The 20254-nt window shown below is 41.9% G+C and overlaps 1 protein-coding gene across 19 annotated transcripts in view; it reads right to left on the bottom strand.

The window, feature by feature from the left end:
• rapgef6 (Rap guanine nucleotide exchange factor (GEF) 6) overlaps positions 1 to 20254 on the bottom strand; it is a 721150-nt gene that overhangs the window by 592482 nt on the left and 108414 nt on the right. Inside the window, exon 1 of one of the 19 annotated variants that reach the window (XM_060935829.1) lies at positions 15018 to 15198. The exons of the other annotated variants lie outside the window; for them this stretch is intronic. Within the exon in view, the coding sequence (XP_060791812.1) occupies positions 15018 to 15023 (6 nt within the window). The 5' untranslated portion in view covers positions 15024 to 15198. Of the gene's footprint in view, positions 1 to 15017; positions 15199 to 20254 lie in introns of those variants that run through there. 19 annotated transcript variants of the gene reach the window in all.

Below are 20254 nucleotides of genomic sequence, written 5' to 3'. Positions count from 1 at the left end.
ATAATTGAAATATAAAATAGCAATACTTGGTAAAATCGAATCGCAATACTTGTTTAATCAGAATCGCAATTTAAATCAAATCGAGACCCAAAAATCATTGGAGAATCAAATCGGCACTAAAGCGTATCGGCCCAGCCCTATTGGCCAGATGGTGGCGCTGTGCTAGGCATGTGAATATCATCACAATCATAATACACAATATTTTGTAAAGTGTCAGATCAATCAGTTAAGGCATTGCCAATTTCTGGCACATTTCCTGCTTGACCAGGTGGTGGCGCTATAACAGGCAGGCCCATTGGGCGTCAGGTTATCATAATAATCATAATATCTATTGAAGTAAGAAGTGTCCGACCATACAGTCAATGCACTGTGGCTTTCTGACACATTTCCTGTTTATGTGGCAAGATATAAAATCATAAGGCCATTTCAATATATTACAAGATATCAAAAATCCCTTCGCAATTTAATATCAGCGACATCTTGGCATCACGTATAACAAATTTCACATGAATCTCATGAACAATCGAGAAGGAGCATGTTAAAATTTATCATGTGTCAAAACACACATATTCAAAACCCTATTCTTTCCTTGGCCAGTTGGTGGCGCTATACCAGACAGGCCCATAACGGCAAAAGAGTATCAGAATCAGAATCATATTACAAGATATCAAGTTCAACATTCAGCAATATCTTGGCATATTATATAATATTTCAACATATTACAACATATCAAAAATCCCTTAGCAATTCAACTTCAGCAATATCTTGGCATTATGTTTGCCAAGTTTGACATGAATCTGATGAACCGTCTAGGAGGAGTATGTTAAAAATGACCATGTGTAATTTCACTCCAAATGGCCTTATGACATCATTCCAAAGTTCTACCCATTCATTTCAATAGGAAATGGAAAAAGGGGCACTATGAAGCCAAAAGTCTGTGGCTGAGTAGCGGTGACGATGACTGATGTGTGTATCAAATTTCATGAGTTTTCGTGCATGGGAAATGCCTCAAATAAGGCCAAACGCGGCAGAATAATAATAATCCTTTGGGGGCAGCACGGTGGTGTAGTGGTTAGCGTTGTTGCCTCACAGCAAGAAGGTCTGGGTTCAAGCCCCGTGGCCGGCAAGGGCCTTTCTGTGTGGAGTTTGCATGTTCTCCCCGTGTCCGCGTGGGTTTCCTCCGGGCGCTCCGGTTTCCCCCACAGTCCAAAGACATGCAGGTTAGGTTAACTGGTGACTCTAAATTGACCGTAGGTGTGAATGTGAGTGTGAATGGTTGTCTGTATCTATGTGTCAGCCCTGTGATGACCTGGCGACTTGTCCAGGGTGTACCCCGCCTTTCGCCCATAGTCAGCTGGGATAGGCTCCATCTTGCCTGCGACCCTGTAGAACAGGCTAAATTGGCTAGAGATAATGAGATGAGATAATATAATCCTTCGAAAAACAATAGGGTCTCGCACCATTCGGTGCTCAGGCCCTAATTAAAGCCGCTAGCGGCCTTGACGGGCCCTCACACGTGTGGTTCCGCAACCCAGGACATTCCGCCACCCAACAAAACAGTCACATGTCATATATTCATCAAATGTTCAAAGGTGATGTGCATGTTGCAAATGCCACGACTGCTTGACGGATGAGAGATAGACAGACAAAGACTATAAGTGTGTGTGTGTGTGTGTGTGTGTGTGTGTGTGTGTGTGTGTGTGTGTGTGTGTTTCTGTGGTGTGAAAATGTACATTTATATATGTACAAAACTATACATGTGTCTCCTCCTTATCTCTATCTCACACTGTAATCTTAAGTCATCTTAGCTTTCCTGTGTCTGCAGTGTGTGTGTACATGCAGAGTTTTCAGATGTCTGCAACAAAATGCACAATGATGGCAGGTCACTAATATATAGATTTAGGCACTGCCTAAAAGCGGAGCTCCCATCTGTTTCTGGGTTGTAGAATTTTCTTATATCCTAGCCAGTCTCTTCTGTTTTATTTCTTTACTGGCTAGCACTGGCCACTAGGTGGTGTGTATGACTGGTAATTACTAACACTGACCACTAGGCAGTGTGTATGAGTGGTGGTACACGAACATGGACAAACCACAAAAAAATCGACTCGATGGGTTTACCATTTTTTCTTAGGTATGGTGCTCCGCTGGAGCTCCGCTATTATTGTGTGCGCGTGTGTGTATGTATGTTTGTCAGAGAGAGAGAGAGAGAGAGAGAGAGAGTGTGAAAGATAGAGCGTGTGCTCATAGATGTTGCGTGTGCATGTGAGTGCATACTTGTGAGAGAGTGTGTGTATGCATAAATATGCATATGACTGAGTGTGTGAGTGTGCACAGAATTGTATATGTTATATCATCAGACTCACGATATCCAATATTTTGTAAAGTTTCAGATCAATCCATCAATGAATTGAACATTTTTTTTCCCCCCATTTCCTGCTTGGCCAGATGGTGGCGCTGTGCTAGGCATCTGAATTACACATGTGAATATCACCACAATCATAATACACAATATTTTGTACAGTGTCAGATCAATCAGTTAAGGCATTGCCAATTTCTGGCACATTTCCTGCTTGGCCAGGTGGTGGTGCTATAACAGGCAGGCCCATTGGGTGTCAGGTTATCATAATAATCATAATATCTATTGAAGTAAGAAGTGTCCAACCATACAGTCAATGCACTGTGGCTTTCTGACACGTTTCCTGTTTACATGGCAAGATATTAAAATCATAAGGCCATTTCAACATATTACAAAGATATCAAAAATCCCTTTGCAATTTAATATCAGTGACATCTTGGCATCACGTATAACAAATTTCACATGAATCTCATGAACCGTCTAGGAGGAGCATGTTAAAATTCATCGTGTCAAAACACACATATTCAAAACCCTATTCTTTCCTTGGCCAGTTGGTGGCGCTATACCAGACAGGCCCATAACGGCAAAAGAGTATCAGAATCAGAATCATATTACAAGATATCAAGTTCAACATTCAGCAATATCTTGGCATATTATCTCATCTCATTATCTCTAGCCGCTTTATCCTGTTCTACAGGGTCGCAGGCAAGCTGGAGCCTATCCCAGCTGACTACGGGCGAAAGGCAGGGTACACCCTGGACAAGTCACCAGGTCATCACAGCGCTGACACATAGACACAGGCAATCATTCACACTCACATTTACACCTACGGTCAACTTAGAGTCACCAGTTAACCTAACCTGCATGTCTTTGGACTGTGGGGGAAACCAGAGCACCCGGAGGAAACCCACGTGGACACGGGGAGAACAAGCAAACTCCGCACAGAAAGGCCCTCGCCGGCCACGGGGCTTGAACGCGGACCTTCTTGCTGTGAGGCGACAGCGCTAACCACTACACCACCGTGCCGCCCCTTGGCATATTATAATATTTCAACATATTAAACCATATCAAAAATCCCTTAGCAATTCAGCTTCAGCAATATCTTGGCATCATGTTTGCCAAGTTTGACATGAATTTAATGAACCATCTAGGAGGAGTACGTTAAAAATGACCATGTATAATTTCACTCCAAATGGCCTTATGACATCATTCCAAAGTTCTACCCATTCATTTCAATGTGAAATGGAAAAAGGGGCACTATGAAGTCCCTGGGCCATGCCCGGGGCCAAAAGTCTGTGGCTGAGTAGCGATGACGATGACTGATGTGTGTATCAAATTTCATGAGTTTTCGTGCATGGGAAATGCCTCAAATAAGGCCAAACGCGGCAGAATAATAATAATAAGAGGAAGAATCCTTCGAAAAACAGTAGGGTCTTCGCACCGAACGGTGCTCGGGCCCTAATAATAATAATGCTGGAGTTTTGTTTCTGTTATCAAAGGAACACAGTCCTGTGCAAAATGTCACTGTGGAACCAGAGTGTAGAAATTAACCCACAGTTCAAGAGAGTTCTACAAAAAAAAACCAAAAAAAACAACAACACAACACTGAACTTTACAACAGCTGCACGCATACGAAATGGAAATAAATCGACTAAGGCAGGAAAAACTATTTTGGAAAAAATTTTTTATTGTCCATTACACACTGATCAACCTGTGTGACTCAGCTGTGCCTTTGAATTGAGAATTAATGAAAAGGGAACTGAACATTAACTGTTCATTGAAATTATTATTACAGGGCTGATTATAGTTACGATATGATTATAGCTACAACTGGAATGTGCTGATTCTGTTAGCGTTTGTAATTATTGTACCATCCACTACTAGATAAAATTAAAATAAAATGTTACAATATTGTTTGAAAGTCAAGAGCAAGATATTTTATTTTACAAATAACACTTTAGATATTGTTTTAAAAATAATAAGCATCACTGTATAAATGATGATAGCATGCAGATACCTTAGCTCTGTAACTACATGCCCTTGGGGTTGATGAGACATGGAGGGGCAGGAATACCATTTAGCCCACAGTTTAGGTCAGAGCCCTTTGAGAGTAAATGCTTTGGCTTTTGCAACATTCTATTCCCAAAAGTTGATGTCGGGAAAAAGTCTTTACACAAAGATGATTTTCTTGCTTCTGTAGTTTTTTTTTTTTAACTGTTCTTCTGTGTCGGGACTTTTCGGTAAAAAGAAGGTACTAGTGCATCTCAAAAAATTAGAATACCATGAAAAAAGTTCCTTTTTTCATAATTTAATTCAAAAAGGTAAATTTTCATATATTCTATATTCATTATATGTAAAGTGAAATATTTAAAGCCTTTTTTGTTTTAATTTTGATGATTATGGCTTATAGCTCATGAAAATCAGAAATCTAGTATCTCAAATTATTAGAATATTTCCCAAGATCAATCAAAAAAAAAAAGGATTTACAATACAGAAATGTCCAACTTCTGAAAAGTATATTCATTTATACACTCAATACTTGGTTGGGGCTCCTTTACCATGAATTACTGTATCAATGCGGTGTGGCATGGAGGTGATCAGTCTGTGGCACTGCTGAGGTGTTATTGAAGCCCAGGTTGCTTTGATAGTGGCCTTCAGCGTATCTGTATTTTTGGGTCGGGTGTTTCGCATCTTCCTCTTGACAATACCCCATAGATTCTCTATGGGGTTCAGGTCAGGCAAGTTGGCTGGCCAATCAAACACAGTAATATCATGGTCAGCAAACCATTTGGTAGTAATTTTGGCACTGTGGGTAGGTGCTAAGTCCTGCTGGAAAAGGAAATCAGCATCTCCAAAAAGCTCGTCAGCAGATGGAAGCTCTAAAGAGTGCTCTAAAATCTCCTGGTAGATGGCTGTGTTGACTTTGGACTTGATAAAATACAGTGGACCAACACCAGCAGATGACATGGCACCCCAAATCATCACAGACTGTGGAAACTTCACACTGGGCTTCAAACACCTTGGATTCTGTGCCTCTCCACTCTTCCTCCAGACTCTAGAACCCTGATTTCCAAATTAAATGCAAAATATACTTTCATCTGAAAAGAGGACTTTGGACCACTGAGCAACAGTCCATTTCTTTCTCTCCTTAGCCCAGATAAGACACTTCTGACATTGTCTCTGGCTCAGGAGTAGCTTGATATTAGGAATGCGAAAGTTGTATCCCCTTTCTTGAAGATGTCTGTTCGTGATGGGTCTTGATACACTGACACCAGCCTCAGTCCACTCCTTGTGAAGCTCTCCCAAGTTCTTGAATCAACTTTTCTTGACAATCCTCTCAAGACTGCGGCCATCCCTGTTGCTTGTGCACCTTTTCCAGCTACCCTTTTCAGCAATGACCTTTTGTGGCTTACCCTCCTTGTGGAGGGCATCAGTGATCATCTTCTGGACAACAGTCAAGTCAGCAGTCTTCCCCATGATTGTGGTTGTGTGTACTGAACTAGACCGAGAGATGCACTGTGTTCATACTGTTTTACTCAAACTCGAAATTAAATATTCTAATATTTTGAAATGGGTTTTTTTATGTTTTTGTACTGTATGCCACACTGATTAAAATTTAAAATAGAAAAATGCTTGAAACATTTTAGTTTATGTGTAATGAGTCTATAATATACAACATTTTCACTTTCTTAAATAACTGATGGAAAATATTGAACTTTTTCACAATATTCTAATTTTTTGAGATGCACTATATATATATATATATATATATATATATATATATATATATATATATATATATATATATATATATATATATATTCCCCACTCACCCCTCCTTCAGGCAGTATTTTTTTCCCCCTCAAGCTTGGGGCCTCTACCAGAGGCCTGGGAGTTTGAGGGTCCTGTGCAGTATCTTAGTTGTTCCTAGGACTGAGCTTTTCTGGACAGAGATCTCAGATGCTGTTCCTGGGATCTGTTGGAGCCACTCTTCCAGTTTGGGGGCCACTGCACCAAGTGTTCCTATCACCACAGAGACCACTGTTGTCTTCATCCATCACATTTTTTCTAGCTCTCCTTTCAGCTCTTGGTACTTCTCGAGTTTCTCAAGTTCCTTTTTCCTGATGTTATTGTCACTTGGTATTGCCATGTCTATCACCACAGCCTTATTCTCCCATTTGTCCACCACTACCATATCCAGTTGGTTAGCCATTACCAGTTTGTCTGTCTGTATGTGGAAGTCTCTCAACCACCTTTGGAGGGGTGTCCCACTTTGACCTTGGGATTACCAGTCCATACTTGGGAAGAAAACTCCCATCCAACGGGTCCTAAGGTGGTGGATTGTGGAGATGCCCTCAGATATGGGGGTTTGCTGCGAATATATTGAATAAGCAGTCCCGGACCAAATCCTGGATTGCCCTTTGGCAAGGCATAGCATCCAGTAGCCACCCATGCAAGGATACGCGAAGATCCATTTGGGAAGCAGGAATGGAGATAGCATTGGAGGGTAAACTTCGAAAGACTGAAGTATTCATCTTCATTGCATGTCTGCTAAGCAGAAAAACTTTCAATAGTCAATGGTTAAGAGATTCTGCCCCCCCCATAATTGGGGATCTGCTCCTGTGTCAGTCCCAGCCAGTCGCCACAGTAATTTGGTTAATAGAAATACATGAATGATTTCAGACTACAGCTCCACGGTTCAAGCCCATGCTATACTGTCCTCTTTTGAATGTGAAGTTGTAACAACTTCCTGTGAAGAAAACACCCTAAATCCTCCTGGACGGGCACTGTCCGATATCAGAAACAAAAAGGGACTCTCTCGACCTAAGAAACCATACCTCATTGGTACACTAAATTGCCGCTCTCTTACATCACATTTCTCTAGAGAGGAGCTGAACAAACATATTAACACCTTTAATTTATCATCAGTGTGCATTCAAGAACATCGACAAGTACACCAAGAAAACGATCCTGATATTATTGCCCACAATCTTGGTACACTCTTTTCACTGCATCTGCCTGGAAAAATGACATCGGTGCTGCTATTGGAGGAGTAGGGATTGTAGTACAAACACATCATCTCCACCCAATGACAAAAGTTACTAAAATCAGTAACTGAATTATTACTGCCGTATTCAAAGGAAATCCGAAAACTGTCATCATATGTTATAGTCCACATAATCACCTCTCAGAAGAGGAAGTAGAGGAATTCTATCACCAGTTGAGTGAAGTAGTAGCTTCAATTCCACCCCATGCTATGCTTATCATTAGTGGTGACTTTAACGCACATTTAGTTGGAAAATTTTCATACTACCAATCAACAAACAGAAATGGCTCTTTTCTCAAAGATTTCCTGTTACAACACAGTCTAACAGCAGGAAACATCGCATTTCAAAAACCTGCACATAAACTTTGGACATGGAGACACCCAGCTGGTCACCCATCCCAAATCGACTACATCTTACACCGGAAAAGATGGAGGAATAGTATACATAATTGTCAAGCTCATTCTTCCTCTGACTTGATTGGCAGTGATCATAGGATAGTAACTGCCATGATACAACTCAGTGTCTGTACACGACGAAAAATGAATAACAAACATCTTAATTGGCATGCACTGACAGAGGAAAAAGCACTAGCGAATATAGTAGATGAAAGCATTGTTGAGAAGTTCAATTCTTTACCTGCCTCAACTAGAAATTACACCTCATCTGTCTCAACCTGCATTATGGTAGGAGAGGAACAGCTTCCAAAAAGTTCTCCACCTGCTATTGCTATGATTAACAGTTCTCTCATGAGGACAGAGAGGGGAAAAAACACTTAAGGCCACTGCTGAAACTGTCCAGAATTACCAAAACAGACTACATGCGACTTTTGACAAATTAGAAGATGACCAGATAAATACCACTCTCTCTAAATTTGACAACCCAAATGGAAGTAGTTCCAAGACTACCTGAAAAATCGTCAAAAAACTCTCTGGCAAAAAGAACAACATTGTCTTTATCCAAGGTGATGATAGGCTAATGATTTGGAAGAATCACTTCCAAAAGCTTCTAAACGCAGAATCCTAGCAACAGTGACAGCATCATCAACCCAGTATTTGGCATTCACCCTGACATCAAGACTGATCTTTCCTCTCAAGTTGAAGTAGATGAAGCCCTAAATGCCATAAAACCAGGAAAGGCTCCCGGACAAGATGGTCTCACCTTGGACTTCTGGAAACTCCCAAAAGTTTGGAAAGTGCTTAGATCCTTCTGTAATGAGACCTTTGAAGGCCATAGACCAAATGAGTGGGGAATTTTGGGAATAGTTCCAGTACCAAAGAAAGGTGACCTCACTATATGTGACAACTACCGAGGTATCAGCTTAACTGCTGTTGCAGCGAAAATATACAACCGGATGATCCTGAATAGAATTAGAATTTAGACTCTCTCTAAATTTGACAACCCAAATGGAAGTAGTTCCAAGACTTGATGAACTACTCCGTCCCGGTCAAAATGGTTTCAGAAAATCCCTGTCTACAACATCTCACATGCTCGAAGAAGAATTGTAGAGGAAATCTCCAAATCACAAGAAAGCGGCAGTTTTGATTTTCATCGACTTTAAGAAAGCCTTTGACTCAATAGACAAAGAAAATGCTGCAAATCGTTCTGGCTTATGGCATCCCTCCTATAATCACTGAAGCGATAAAAACTATGTACATCAACACATATGCTTTAGTTATAACACCAGAAGGCAATACGAATCCCTTTAACATCGATACTGGAGTCCTGCAAGGAGATCCGCTAGCCCCATTCTTATTTATCATTTGTCTAGACTATGCACTGAGGAAAGCTTTCACTCCCTCTGATGGTTTAACACTAAAACAGAAGCAGAAGCTATCCGGCAGAGGTCCTTCCGGAACTCGCTTATGCTGATGACATTGTGTCTTCAAGAAGAGCAATCAAGAAAGCAGAAGAATTGCTTCACCGTGTAGAGGAATAATTGGTCTCTACCTAAATGCCAAAAAGATGAAATTCATTCACCTAAATCAGTCATTGCAGGAACCAATTAATTCACTAGATGGGCAGGAAATCAACAAGGTAGACAAATTCCTACATCTTGAGGGCCACATCAATACTGCCCATGATATTGACACTAAGATTGGCAAAGTGTGGGATGCACTGCACTCATTGTCAAAAGTCTGGCTCTCATCAATTAGAAAATCAACCAAAATAAGACTGTTCAAGGCAACCGGAGAGTAAATTCTTCTTTATGGTGCAGAATCCTGGACATTAACCAAGTCTCTAAGGAGAAAGCTTGATGGAACATACACTCGCATGTTAAGAAAGGTCCAAAATGTCTCTTGGCAATCGCATACCACCAACAACTCACTATATGGTAGCTATCCTTCCCTTTCTGCCATCATTCGACAACGCAGACTAACATTAGCTGGTCATGTGGCAAGACATGAAGAAGCTGCTGGTCGTGTTCTTTTATGGACTCCAAATGCAAAAAGAAACATTGGAGTACCCAAAACAACTCTAATCAATGTTCTGGAAGAAGAAACTGGTCTCGGAGGGGATGAGTTATTGACTGCAATGTTGGATCAAGAGAATTGGAGGAAGAATTTCGTTCACGTCACCAACCACGTCGGATGCGGTTAAGTAAATAAGTAACTTGGCACAAATGTTTCTGTACACTATGCCAGCCACTTGGTTATGGCATTCCATGCTAGCATCTTGCAACCTACTGTTATGTGCTGGATTGTCTCAGGGGCATCTTTGCACGGTCTACACCTGGGGTTCTGCCTCTACTGATCTTGTGCTTAGGGCCTGTTCCTGTGCAGCTATGATTAGTGCCTCTGTGCCCTCTTCCAGTCCAGCTTTATCCAGCCACTGGTAAGATTTTTCAACATCAGCCACTTCTATCTGCTGATGGTACATCCTGTGCAGTGGTTTGTCTTTCCATGATGGTTCCTCTTGCACTTCCTTCTCAGATTTCTGCTGCCCAAGTTACACACTAAGCACTTCACCATTCAGGCACATTTCCCTGATGCACTCATGGATCTTTGTTGTTTCATCCTGGATAGTGGCTCTGACACTCCCTATTCCTCTGCCTCCTTCGTTTCTTTTAACGTACAACCTCAGGATGCTGTACAGAGGATCTCACCCCAAATCCATTGTCAAGAGTTTTCTTATCCTGTTGTTGATAGCCTCCATCTCCTCCTTTGGCCAGCTTATTATGCCAGCAGGGTATCTGATGACTGGCAGGAAGTAGGTGTTGATGGCCTCAACCTTGTTCTCCCCCTTCAGCTAACTTCTCAGGACTTGCCTTACCTTCTATTAGGTATTTGGCTGTTGCTACTTTCCTAGTGGCCTTTTCATGGTTGCCATTTGACTGAGATTCCAAGCTACTTGTAGCTGTCCCACGTCTCCTATTATGCCATCTGGTAGCACCATCCCCTCAGTTCTGACTGCTTTCCCTCTCCTTGTTATCATCCGGGCACACCTATCTAGTCTGAATGACATTTCGATGCTGTTGCTGTAGATCCTGGTGGTGTGGATCAGTGAGTCGATGTCTTGTTCAGTCCTGGCATACAGCCCGATATCCATGTAGAGGAGGTGGCTCCATTTCACAGTCTGTATCCATAGCCGCTCTGGGTGATGATCTGGTTGAGGGGGTTCAATCCTATGCAGAACAGCAGTGGGGACAGGGCATCTTGGTATATGCCACACTTGATGGTGACCTGTGTTATTGGCTTGAAGTTGGCCTCTAGGGTTGTTTTCCACAGCTTCAATGAAGGTTCTGAGAATCCTGTTGATGTATAGTTTCAAGCATTTCAAGAGACATGTGTGGGGCATCAAGTCATAGGCTTTCTTGTAGTCAGTCCAGGCAGTGCACAGATTGCTCTGTCTGGTTGTGCAGTCTTGAGCTACTGCATTGTCTACCAGTAGCTGATGTTTTGCTCCTCTGGTGTTCCTACAAATTCCTTTCTGGGCCTCACTTATGTATTGAGTCATGTATTGAGTCATGTGCCTACTCATCCACTATGATGCCAGACAGGAGCGGCCATGTTGTGCAGAGGCAGGTTATCGGGCGGTAGTTGGAAGGGGCTGCTCCCTTCTGTGGGTCCTTCAGGATCAGGACTGTCCGACCTTCAATCACTTTTGATGGGTGAGCAGAGAACACTTTCCTGGCTTCAGCTTTGTTATGGTCTTCAATTTCAGGTCAGCTGTGTGTGCATTAAGCTCTTGCTCACAAGGATGTGTTGCTGGGGGGTTCCCAGTCTCAATCTCCAAGTGTGGGGATGATGATAACCCCCAACATGGTATTTGTGATTCATCTCATCAATCTCTAGTTGTGATGCTGTTTGTAGATATTGGAACATTGAGTTACTAGTTATTTTGGTGTTACTGTAGATGTTGAATATCAAAACATCCATTGGTCCCTCATCATTTGCATGTTACTTGCATAGTAACAGTTCAACAGTCCAGTGTTCTCAGCTCTTGTCCATGAGTGTCTTTTTTTTTTTTTTTTTAAGATTCAACCTTCCTCTATTCCTACTGGAGGAATATTTTTCAACTCATGGCAAGAGAAGAGATTAAGAATTCGGTAACTACTTGTCCCTTGACTGAATCCTCCTATACTGTCATTCATGGTGACAAATGGCCAATATGACACACTGTCAAGCATGTAGGAATACAGGAGAGTAGAGCTCAAGGGGATAATTTCCGAGAGCACAGTGTCCTTTTATTAAGCAAAACCAACATGTGTATTTTGAAGTAATAAACTGAAGCAGTGATAAATGACCGATCGGGCATAATTGATACAGCAAATAACAGTTGAGCAGATTCCTGATTAAACAGAGACCAGAAAATCAAGGATGGAGCAATATATCTGGCCTGCCATCAAAACAACCATGACTACCAAAACATCAAACAGAACTGAAATGTGACAATGTGAGAGAACCAACTTCCACAACAAATTGTTTACAACAGGAAAATCAACAAAGTATTAAATTTTGTTCCCCAAGGGAAGAGCTACCCAAAACAATCAGAACTGAATTCACATGATAAATGAGAGAGGAGATACAATTCTAGTTCAAAAGAAAATTTGTTAAGATGACCCAATTACTAATTCATTAGCAAAAAATTGACAATAAAAGGACCACGTTTTGTGCAGAAGATCTAGTTCTTTCAAATAAAACAAGCAGAACTAAAATCCATTGTGAACTGAGGGAGGAGACAATTTAACTGAAAATAAACAAAGTTGTAAACAAATTGTTTACAACAAGAAAATCAGCAAACAACCAAGTTTTGTTCCCCGCGGGAAGCTCTACCCAAAACATCAATCAGAACTGAAATCAGGTGAGAACTGTAAGAGGAGATACAATTCTAATGAGAAGTCCCAAAATTTGTGAAGTTGACCTAATTAGCAGTTCGTTAGCAAAAATTTGACAATACAATGACCAAGTGTTGTGCAGAATGACTAGTTCTTTCAAACGAAACAATCAGAACTGAAATCCATTGAGAACAGAGGGAGATGCGATTTAACTGAAAATCAACAAAGTTGTAAACAAATTGTTTACAACAGGAAAGATCAAGAAAAACAAACAACTAAGTTTTGTTCCTCAAGGGCAGATCTACCCAAAACATCAATCAGAACAGGAATTGGATGAGAAATGAGAGAGGGGATACAATTCTAGTGAGAGGCCTGGAAAATTAGTTAATTTGGCCTAATTACTAACTCATTAGGAAAAAAATTTGACAAAGCCACGACCAAGTTTTGTGTGGAGTGACGAGTTATTTCAAACAAAACCAACAAATCAGAACAGAAATCCCTGGAGAACTGATGGAGAAGATAGGATTTAACTGAATCGTGGACAACGGACATCACACTGTGGCAATAGCTCATTGAGATGAGCTAAAAACTGGTCATTTGGCTTACAAACTGTCACATTCTGTTAAGTGTTGAAAATATTCGCCCTTTTCAGAACATCAATCTCCTCCTTCTCTAGACAACATTAGAAAACTGAGACATCCAAATAAGTTTTGTACTGTGAAGGACGGTATGGTGGTGTAGTGGTTAGTGCTGTCGCCTCACAGCAAGAAGGTCCGGGTTCGAGCCCCGTAGCCGACGAGGGCCTTTCTGTGTGGAGTTTGCATGTTCTCCCCGTATCTGCATGGGTTTCCTCAGGGTGCTCCAGTTTCCCCCACAGTCCAAAGACATGCAGGTTAGGTTAACTTGTGACTCTAAATTGACCGTAGGTGTGAATGTGAATGGTTGTCTGTGTCTATGTGTCGGCCCTGTGATGACTTGGCGACTTGTCCAGGGTGAACCCTGCCTTTCACCCGTAGTCAGCTGGGATAGGCTCCAGCTTGCCTGCGACCCTGTAGAACAGGATGAAGTGGCTAGAGATAATAAGGCTACATCCACACGACAACGGCAACGAGATGTTATTTAAAAATATATCACGTCCAAATGGGCAACGATCAGTAAAATATCAGGTCCATATGGCAACGCAACGCTTGCTGAAAACGATGCAATACACATGCCACACCTCTAGGGGTGCTGTAAGACGGTCCCTTCGGAGACACCAGAACAATAGAAGAAGTAAGGATGCATGCACATAAACTATTATGCGCGAGACTTCATATTAGCCACAAAGTCAGGAAAATCTGTTCGTAAAATTACATTATAATGACCAAATACAATGAAAAGTATTTTTCCAGTCTCACCTGTGAAAGGTAATCCCATGTGATCTCGTTTGGACGGCAAACCTGTTGGTACAGTTAAACGCAGCTAATCTTTATTCTCCGCTTTGACCTATCCAATATGGCGGCGAGGATGACGTATGATTCTATGTGGAAGGCGGCGTCTTTAATGGTCCGGAATAAATTGAATACTACACGTTGATGGATTAATTTGTTGTTTCTCACCTGTGAAAGGTAATCCCATGTGATCTCGTTTGGATGGTAAACCTGTTGGTACAGTTAAAGGCAGCGCATGAATCTTTATTCTCCGCTTTGACCTATCCAATATGGCGGCGAGGATGACGTATGATTCTATGCGGAAGGCGGCGTCTTTAATGGTCCGGAATAAATTGAATGCTACACGTTGATGGATTAATTTGCTCCTCTACGCCCTTTTTGAGGAATGTATTGTAGGACTAAAACCAACATCTGAAGAGGTGAGATCGCTCCTTTTTTTCCCTATTTTTGCTGACGGGATTGACTCTGCCCTAAGGGCAGAGTCTCTCTCTCTCTCTCTCTCTCTCTCACTTTGCACCATTACACAATAAATATTCACAGTGAAAATATTTTGTAAGTGCGTTTCATGAACCAAGTTATAGGATTTGTTAACAACTCGCATCGCATCGCAATGAGAAGATCATTGGCACTACTGGTGTTAAGAATCAGACCATTTCATAAATGAATATTTTACTGTAGAGCTGCAGTGTTTGTACAATTGCATGTTTTTGGTTCACTATTACTGTCACTATTCTGCTTCTTGCATTACTACTGTGAACTAACACTGAACATAATAATAATAATAATAATAATAATAATAATAATAATATCCAAGCTCGTGTTTCACTCTCACTAGTGCTCTGTAAGGCTTTTTCCTGGTGATATCCTGGTGATATTCGTTACACTTCTACCCGGCGTGAAGCACTCACAGTCATGTGGTTATGATGTCATCGTAAACAAATCCGTTCTACTCATCCAGATGACTTCACAACGGCAACGTTGCCAGATCTTTCCACTCTGGAACCCGTTCTCAAAAAGATTGCGTTTTGGGCACCCAAAACGCCGGTGCCGTGTGGACGCCAGGCCGAAACGATAAGCAATTGTATCGGAGTCACCTGAATCCGTTGCCGTGTGGACAGGGCCTGAGATGAGACTGTGAAGGACAACAAGCTACAGGCATTCCTCTGGCTTCATATACATGATAATTAGATAAAATAAAAAGGGCATTTAAAGACCCAGATTAACAGGACACACTCCAGTAGAAAGCAGTTTATCTACAAGAAGATAAAATGAATTTGAAAATGTTAAAATGTAAATGCGTTACCACCCATCGACATTATCTCTAGCCATTTTATCCTGTCCTACAGGGTCGCAGGTAAATGCGTTACTGTGTGATTAAAATGTGATTAATTTGTTGATAATTTTAAAAAGGCTTGAATTTATGACCTTGTATTATTCTTAACATTCAGTGAATTGCATGTGGTTTTACAGTGGTGCTTGAAAGTTTGTGAACCCTTTAGAATTTTCTATATTTCTGCATAAATATGACCTAAAACATCAGATTTTCACACAAGTCCTAAAAGTAGATAAAGAGAGCCAAGTTAAACAAATGGAGACAAAAAATATTATACTTGGTCATTTATTTATTGAGGAAAATGATCCAATATTACATATCTAAGTGGCAAAAGTATGTGAACCTTTGCTTTCAGTATCTGGTGTGACCCCTTTGTGCAGCAATAACTACAACTAAACGTTTCCGGTAACTGTTGATCAGTCCTGCACACTGGCTTGGAGGAATTTTAACCTATTCCTCCGTACAGAACAGCTTCAACTCTGGGATGTTGGTGGGTTTCCTCACATGAACTGTTCACTTCAGGTCCTTCCACAACATTCGATTGGATTAAGATCAGGACTTTAACTTGGCCATTCCAAAACATTAATTTTATTCTGGTTTAACCATTCTTTGAATGAATGAATGAATGAATGAATGAACAACTTTATTCATCACACACTTGTGAAATTTCCTTTCTGCATTTAACCCATCTGAAGCAGTGAACACACACATGCACTCACACGTGAGCAATGAGCACACACAAATACCCAGAGCAGTGGGCAGCCATGCTAACAGCGCCCGGGGAGCAGTTGGGAGTTAGGTACCTCACTCGAGGGCACCTCAGCCCAAGGCTGTCCCATATTAACCTAACCTGCATGTCTTTGGATTGATTGGTGGAACAACTTGTGTGCTTAGGGTCATTGTCTTGCTGCATGACCCACCTTCTCTTGAGATTCAGTCCATGGACAGATGTCCTGACATTTTCCTTTAGAATTTGTTGGTATAATTCAGAATTCATTGTTCCATCAATGATGGCAAGCCGTCCTGGCCCAGATGCAGCAAAACAGGCCCAAACCATGATACTACCACCACCATGTTTCACAAATGGGATAAGGTTCTTATGCTGGAATGCAGTGTTTTCCTTTCTCCAAACATAACGCTTCCCATTTAAACCAAAAATTTCTATTTTGGTTTCATCTGTCCACAAAACATTTTTCCAATAGCCTTCTTTGAGAGCGTGGTACTGGCCCACATTCAGAACAACATACCGGAAACCCTGGACCCCCTGCAGTATGCCTACAGGCCCAACAGGTCCACCTCAGATGCCATCGCTGCTGCCCTCCATTATGCCCTCTCCCACCTGGAAAACAAAAGACTCTTACATCAGGATGCTCTTTGTTGACTACAACTCTGCCTTCAACGCAGTCATCCTCCACAAACTCATCCATAAACTGTCCACACTTGGTTTGCACCCCACCCTCTGTGACTGACTCATTGACTTCCTGACTGGCAGGCCCCAGACTGTCAGGATTGGTAATAGGACTTCATCCAGCATCACCACAAACATTGGCACTCCACAGGGATGCATCCTCAGCCCCATCCTCTATACTCTGTTTCACCCATGACTGTGTTGCCTCCCACAAGGACATCATCCTGAAGTTCGCAGATGACACCGCAGTGATGGGATGCATCACTGGCAGTGACGAAACAGCCTACAGGAGGGAGGTGGTCAGTCTGGTGTCATGGTATGAGGACAACAACCTCACCCTCAACACGGACAAGACGAAGGAGATGATAGTGGACATGAGGAAGGAGAGGAGACCTCATCGGCCGCTGTTCATCCGGGAGCTTGAGGTGGAGAGGGTGAGCAGCTTCAAATACCTGGGTGTTCACATCAGTGAGGACCTCACATGGACACATACCACACAGCTGGTTAGGAAGGCTCAACAGCGGCTGTACTTTCTGAGGAGGCTGAGGAAGTTTGGTATGTCACCCAAGATCCTCAGCAACTTCTACAGCTGCGTGATTGAGAGCATTCTGACCAACTGCATCACTGTGTGGTACAGCAGCACTACAGCAATGGACTGCAAATGCCTGCAGAGGGTGGTGAAGACTTCTGAGAGGATCACCAAAACTCCACTGCCCTCTCTGCAGAGCATCTACCACCGCAGAGTCCACAGGAGAGCTGCCTCCATCCTCAAAGACCCCACCCACCCCCAGCACGGACTGTTCACACTCCTACCCTCAGGCCGGAGGTACAGAAGTCTGAAATGTAAGACTGTCAGACTAAAGAACACTTTCTTTCCCACCGTCATCAGACTCCTGAACAGCTGACAAGAGTCTATAACCAAGGATTACATCCCTGTAAACTGTCTTTGACTGTTTACATTTGTTTGCACATTACTGCCCTTTTTGCTGCTATTCCTTGACCGTTTACATCTGATTACATTGTCTGCACATATTTGCACATTACTACCATTTTTCTGCCGTTTCCTTGACTGTTTACGTCTGGTTACATTGTTTGCACATTCGCACATCTAGGGTGTAATTTTGGGTAGGGACGCTAGGGACGTGTCCCTACCAATATTCAGCCGCTACTGTGTAATCATGATCAATAAAACCGATGTCCTAACCTGAGCAATGATTATATGGCACACAAAGGGTTAAATGTATGACACTGCTAATAATCCCCCCTCTAACGTAGATATCATTCTCTGATTAGCTACCTGTTTCTCACTAACTTACATGGTTGGCTATCCCAGCTGTCACTCCATCTGCTGTAAAAGCAGCACACTTCCCACAGCAGCCGTGACTACCCATCCATCAACCCCCCGTATCTCACACGTACACACCTGACCTACCCCACGCACCCCCCACTCTCCGTCAGCCTACAAATTGAGCTGGACTTCGATGTCCATGCATGCTTGCCCTACGACTTGCATGCTGACTTGAGTGTCGTGGATGATGGCCCCCCTCCCAAGAAATGAGACATTCATTCATTCTTCTTCAAAGTCAAGAATGTAAGTGCAGGGTTTCCGTCGAGCTTTAAAAACTCAACAAAATCCTTTTGATGGATGGAAACCCTTCATAAAAGTATTGCTGCGGCTCCTTAGGCAGGTTTAGCAACGTGACGCATCAGAGCTAGGCTACTGCATAGCTGCAGAGAAAAGGAATGCTGACCTGACAGAAATCTGCCAGCAGTCTGTTACAGACAGGCGTAGGCATGTGTTTGGTTCTTTCAAATAGGAGCAACCAGTGTAAACTAATTTGCTTGTGTTTATGTTTGAGTATCAGTAACCAACACATTTATATTTCATTTATGTGTACTTACATGTTGTAGTTGTGTGTTTCAATGTTCTTGATGTATGTTAATTGACAGTATGTTGCACTTTTGCAGCCCTTAACATCCTGCATGAGTAAAGCTGAGAACTCTGAAGTTGCCTTCTTGACTTTCATTACATGACGTTACATTACGTTTAGCTGACGCTTTTATCCAAAGCGACTTACTGTTACTATTTTGGTACAGGGTATTGGTTACAGTCCCTGGAGCAATGTTGGGTTAGGTTGCTCAAGGGCACTTCAGCCATGGATGGAGATGTAGGGAGAGGTAAGGGTGGGATTTGAACCTGCAACCCTGGGACCCAAAGACCAACTCCCTAACCACGGCTGCACTCGTTTAGGCCACGGCTGCACTCGTTAATCTATAAGATCTGCATGACATGAAATTATGATTGCTAATGGGAAAAAAAAAAAAAAACACCTTTCGGAAGCTCTGCCTTGGATCACTTTTGTGTCCCCACCAATGTCAAAATCAAAGTTACTCCCTTGCCACACATTACTGCCCTTCTGCTGCTACATGTGATCATTGCCTTATTTTTGTATTACAATACCTATTTTGCACTACATTTAACCTTTATTTTGTACAACACTGGATGTTTTTGTTGCTTTTGCTTTATTTTTGCACTATATTGCCTTACTTTGTATTAGTTCTTCCGCCTATTTATTTATTTATTTATTTATTTGTAATTGGCATTCATGGTGGACAGCAAATTAAGAATTTCATTGTGCAAATGGACATGTCCTTACTGTGCATATGACAAACACTTTGAACTTAAACTTCTGGCTTGTCCACATGATCTTTAGCAAACTGCAGATGAGCAGCAATGTTCGTTTTAGAGAGCAGTGGCTTTCTCCTTGCAACCCTGCAATGCACACCATTGTTGTTCAGTGTTCTCCTGATGGTGGACTCATGAACATTAGCCAATGTGAGAGAGGCCTTCAATTGCTTAGAAGTTACCCTGGGGTCCTTTGTGACCTCACCGACTATTACATGCCTTGCTCTTGGAGTGATCCTTGTTGGTCAACCACTCCTGGGGAGGGTAACAATGGTCTTGAATTTCCTCCATTTGTACACAGTCAGTCTGATGGTGGATTGGTGGAGTCCAAACTCTTTAGAGATGGTTTTGTAACCTTTTCCAGCCTGATGAGCATCAACAACGCTTTTTCTGAGGTCCTCAGAAATCTCCTTTGTTCATTCCATGATACACTTCCACAAACATGTGTTGTGAAGATCAGACTTTGATAGATCCCTGTTCTTTAAATAAAACAGGGTGCCTACTCACACCTGATTGTCATTCCATTGATTGAAAACACCTGACTCTAATTTCACCTTCAAATTAACTGCTAATCTTAGAGGTTCACATACTTTTGCCACTCACAGATATGCAATATTGGATCATTTTCCTCAATAAATAAATGACCAAGTATAATATTTTTGTCTCATTTGTTTAACTGGGTTCTCTTTATCTACTTTTAGGACTTGTGTGAAAATCT

The sequence above is a fragment of the Neoarius graeffei genome, chromosome 12, assembly GCF_027579695.1.
Source record: "Neoarius graeffei isolate fNeoGra1 chromosome 12, fNeoGra1.pri, whole genome shotgun sequence".
NCBI classification, from domain to species: domain Eukaryota; kingdom Metazoa; phylum Chordata; class Actinopteri; order Siluriformes; family Ariidae; genus Neoarius; species Neoarius graeffei.
Note: the sequence above shows the minus strand (reverse complement) of the source record. Positions and strands in the feature narration are given on the sequence as shown.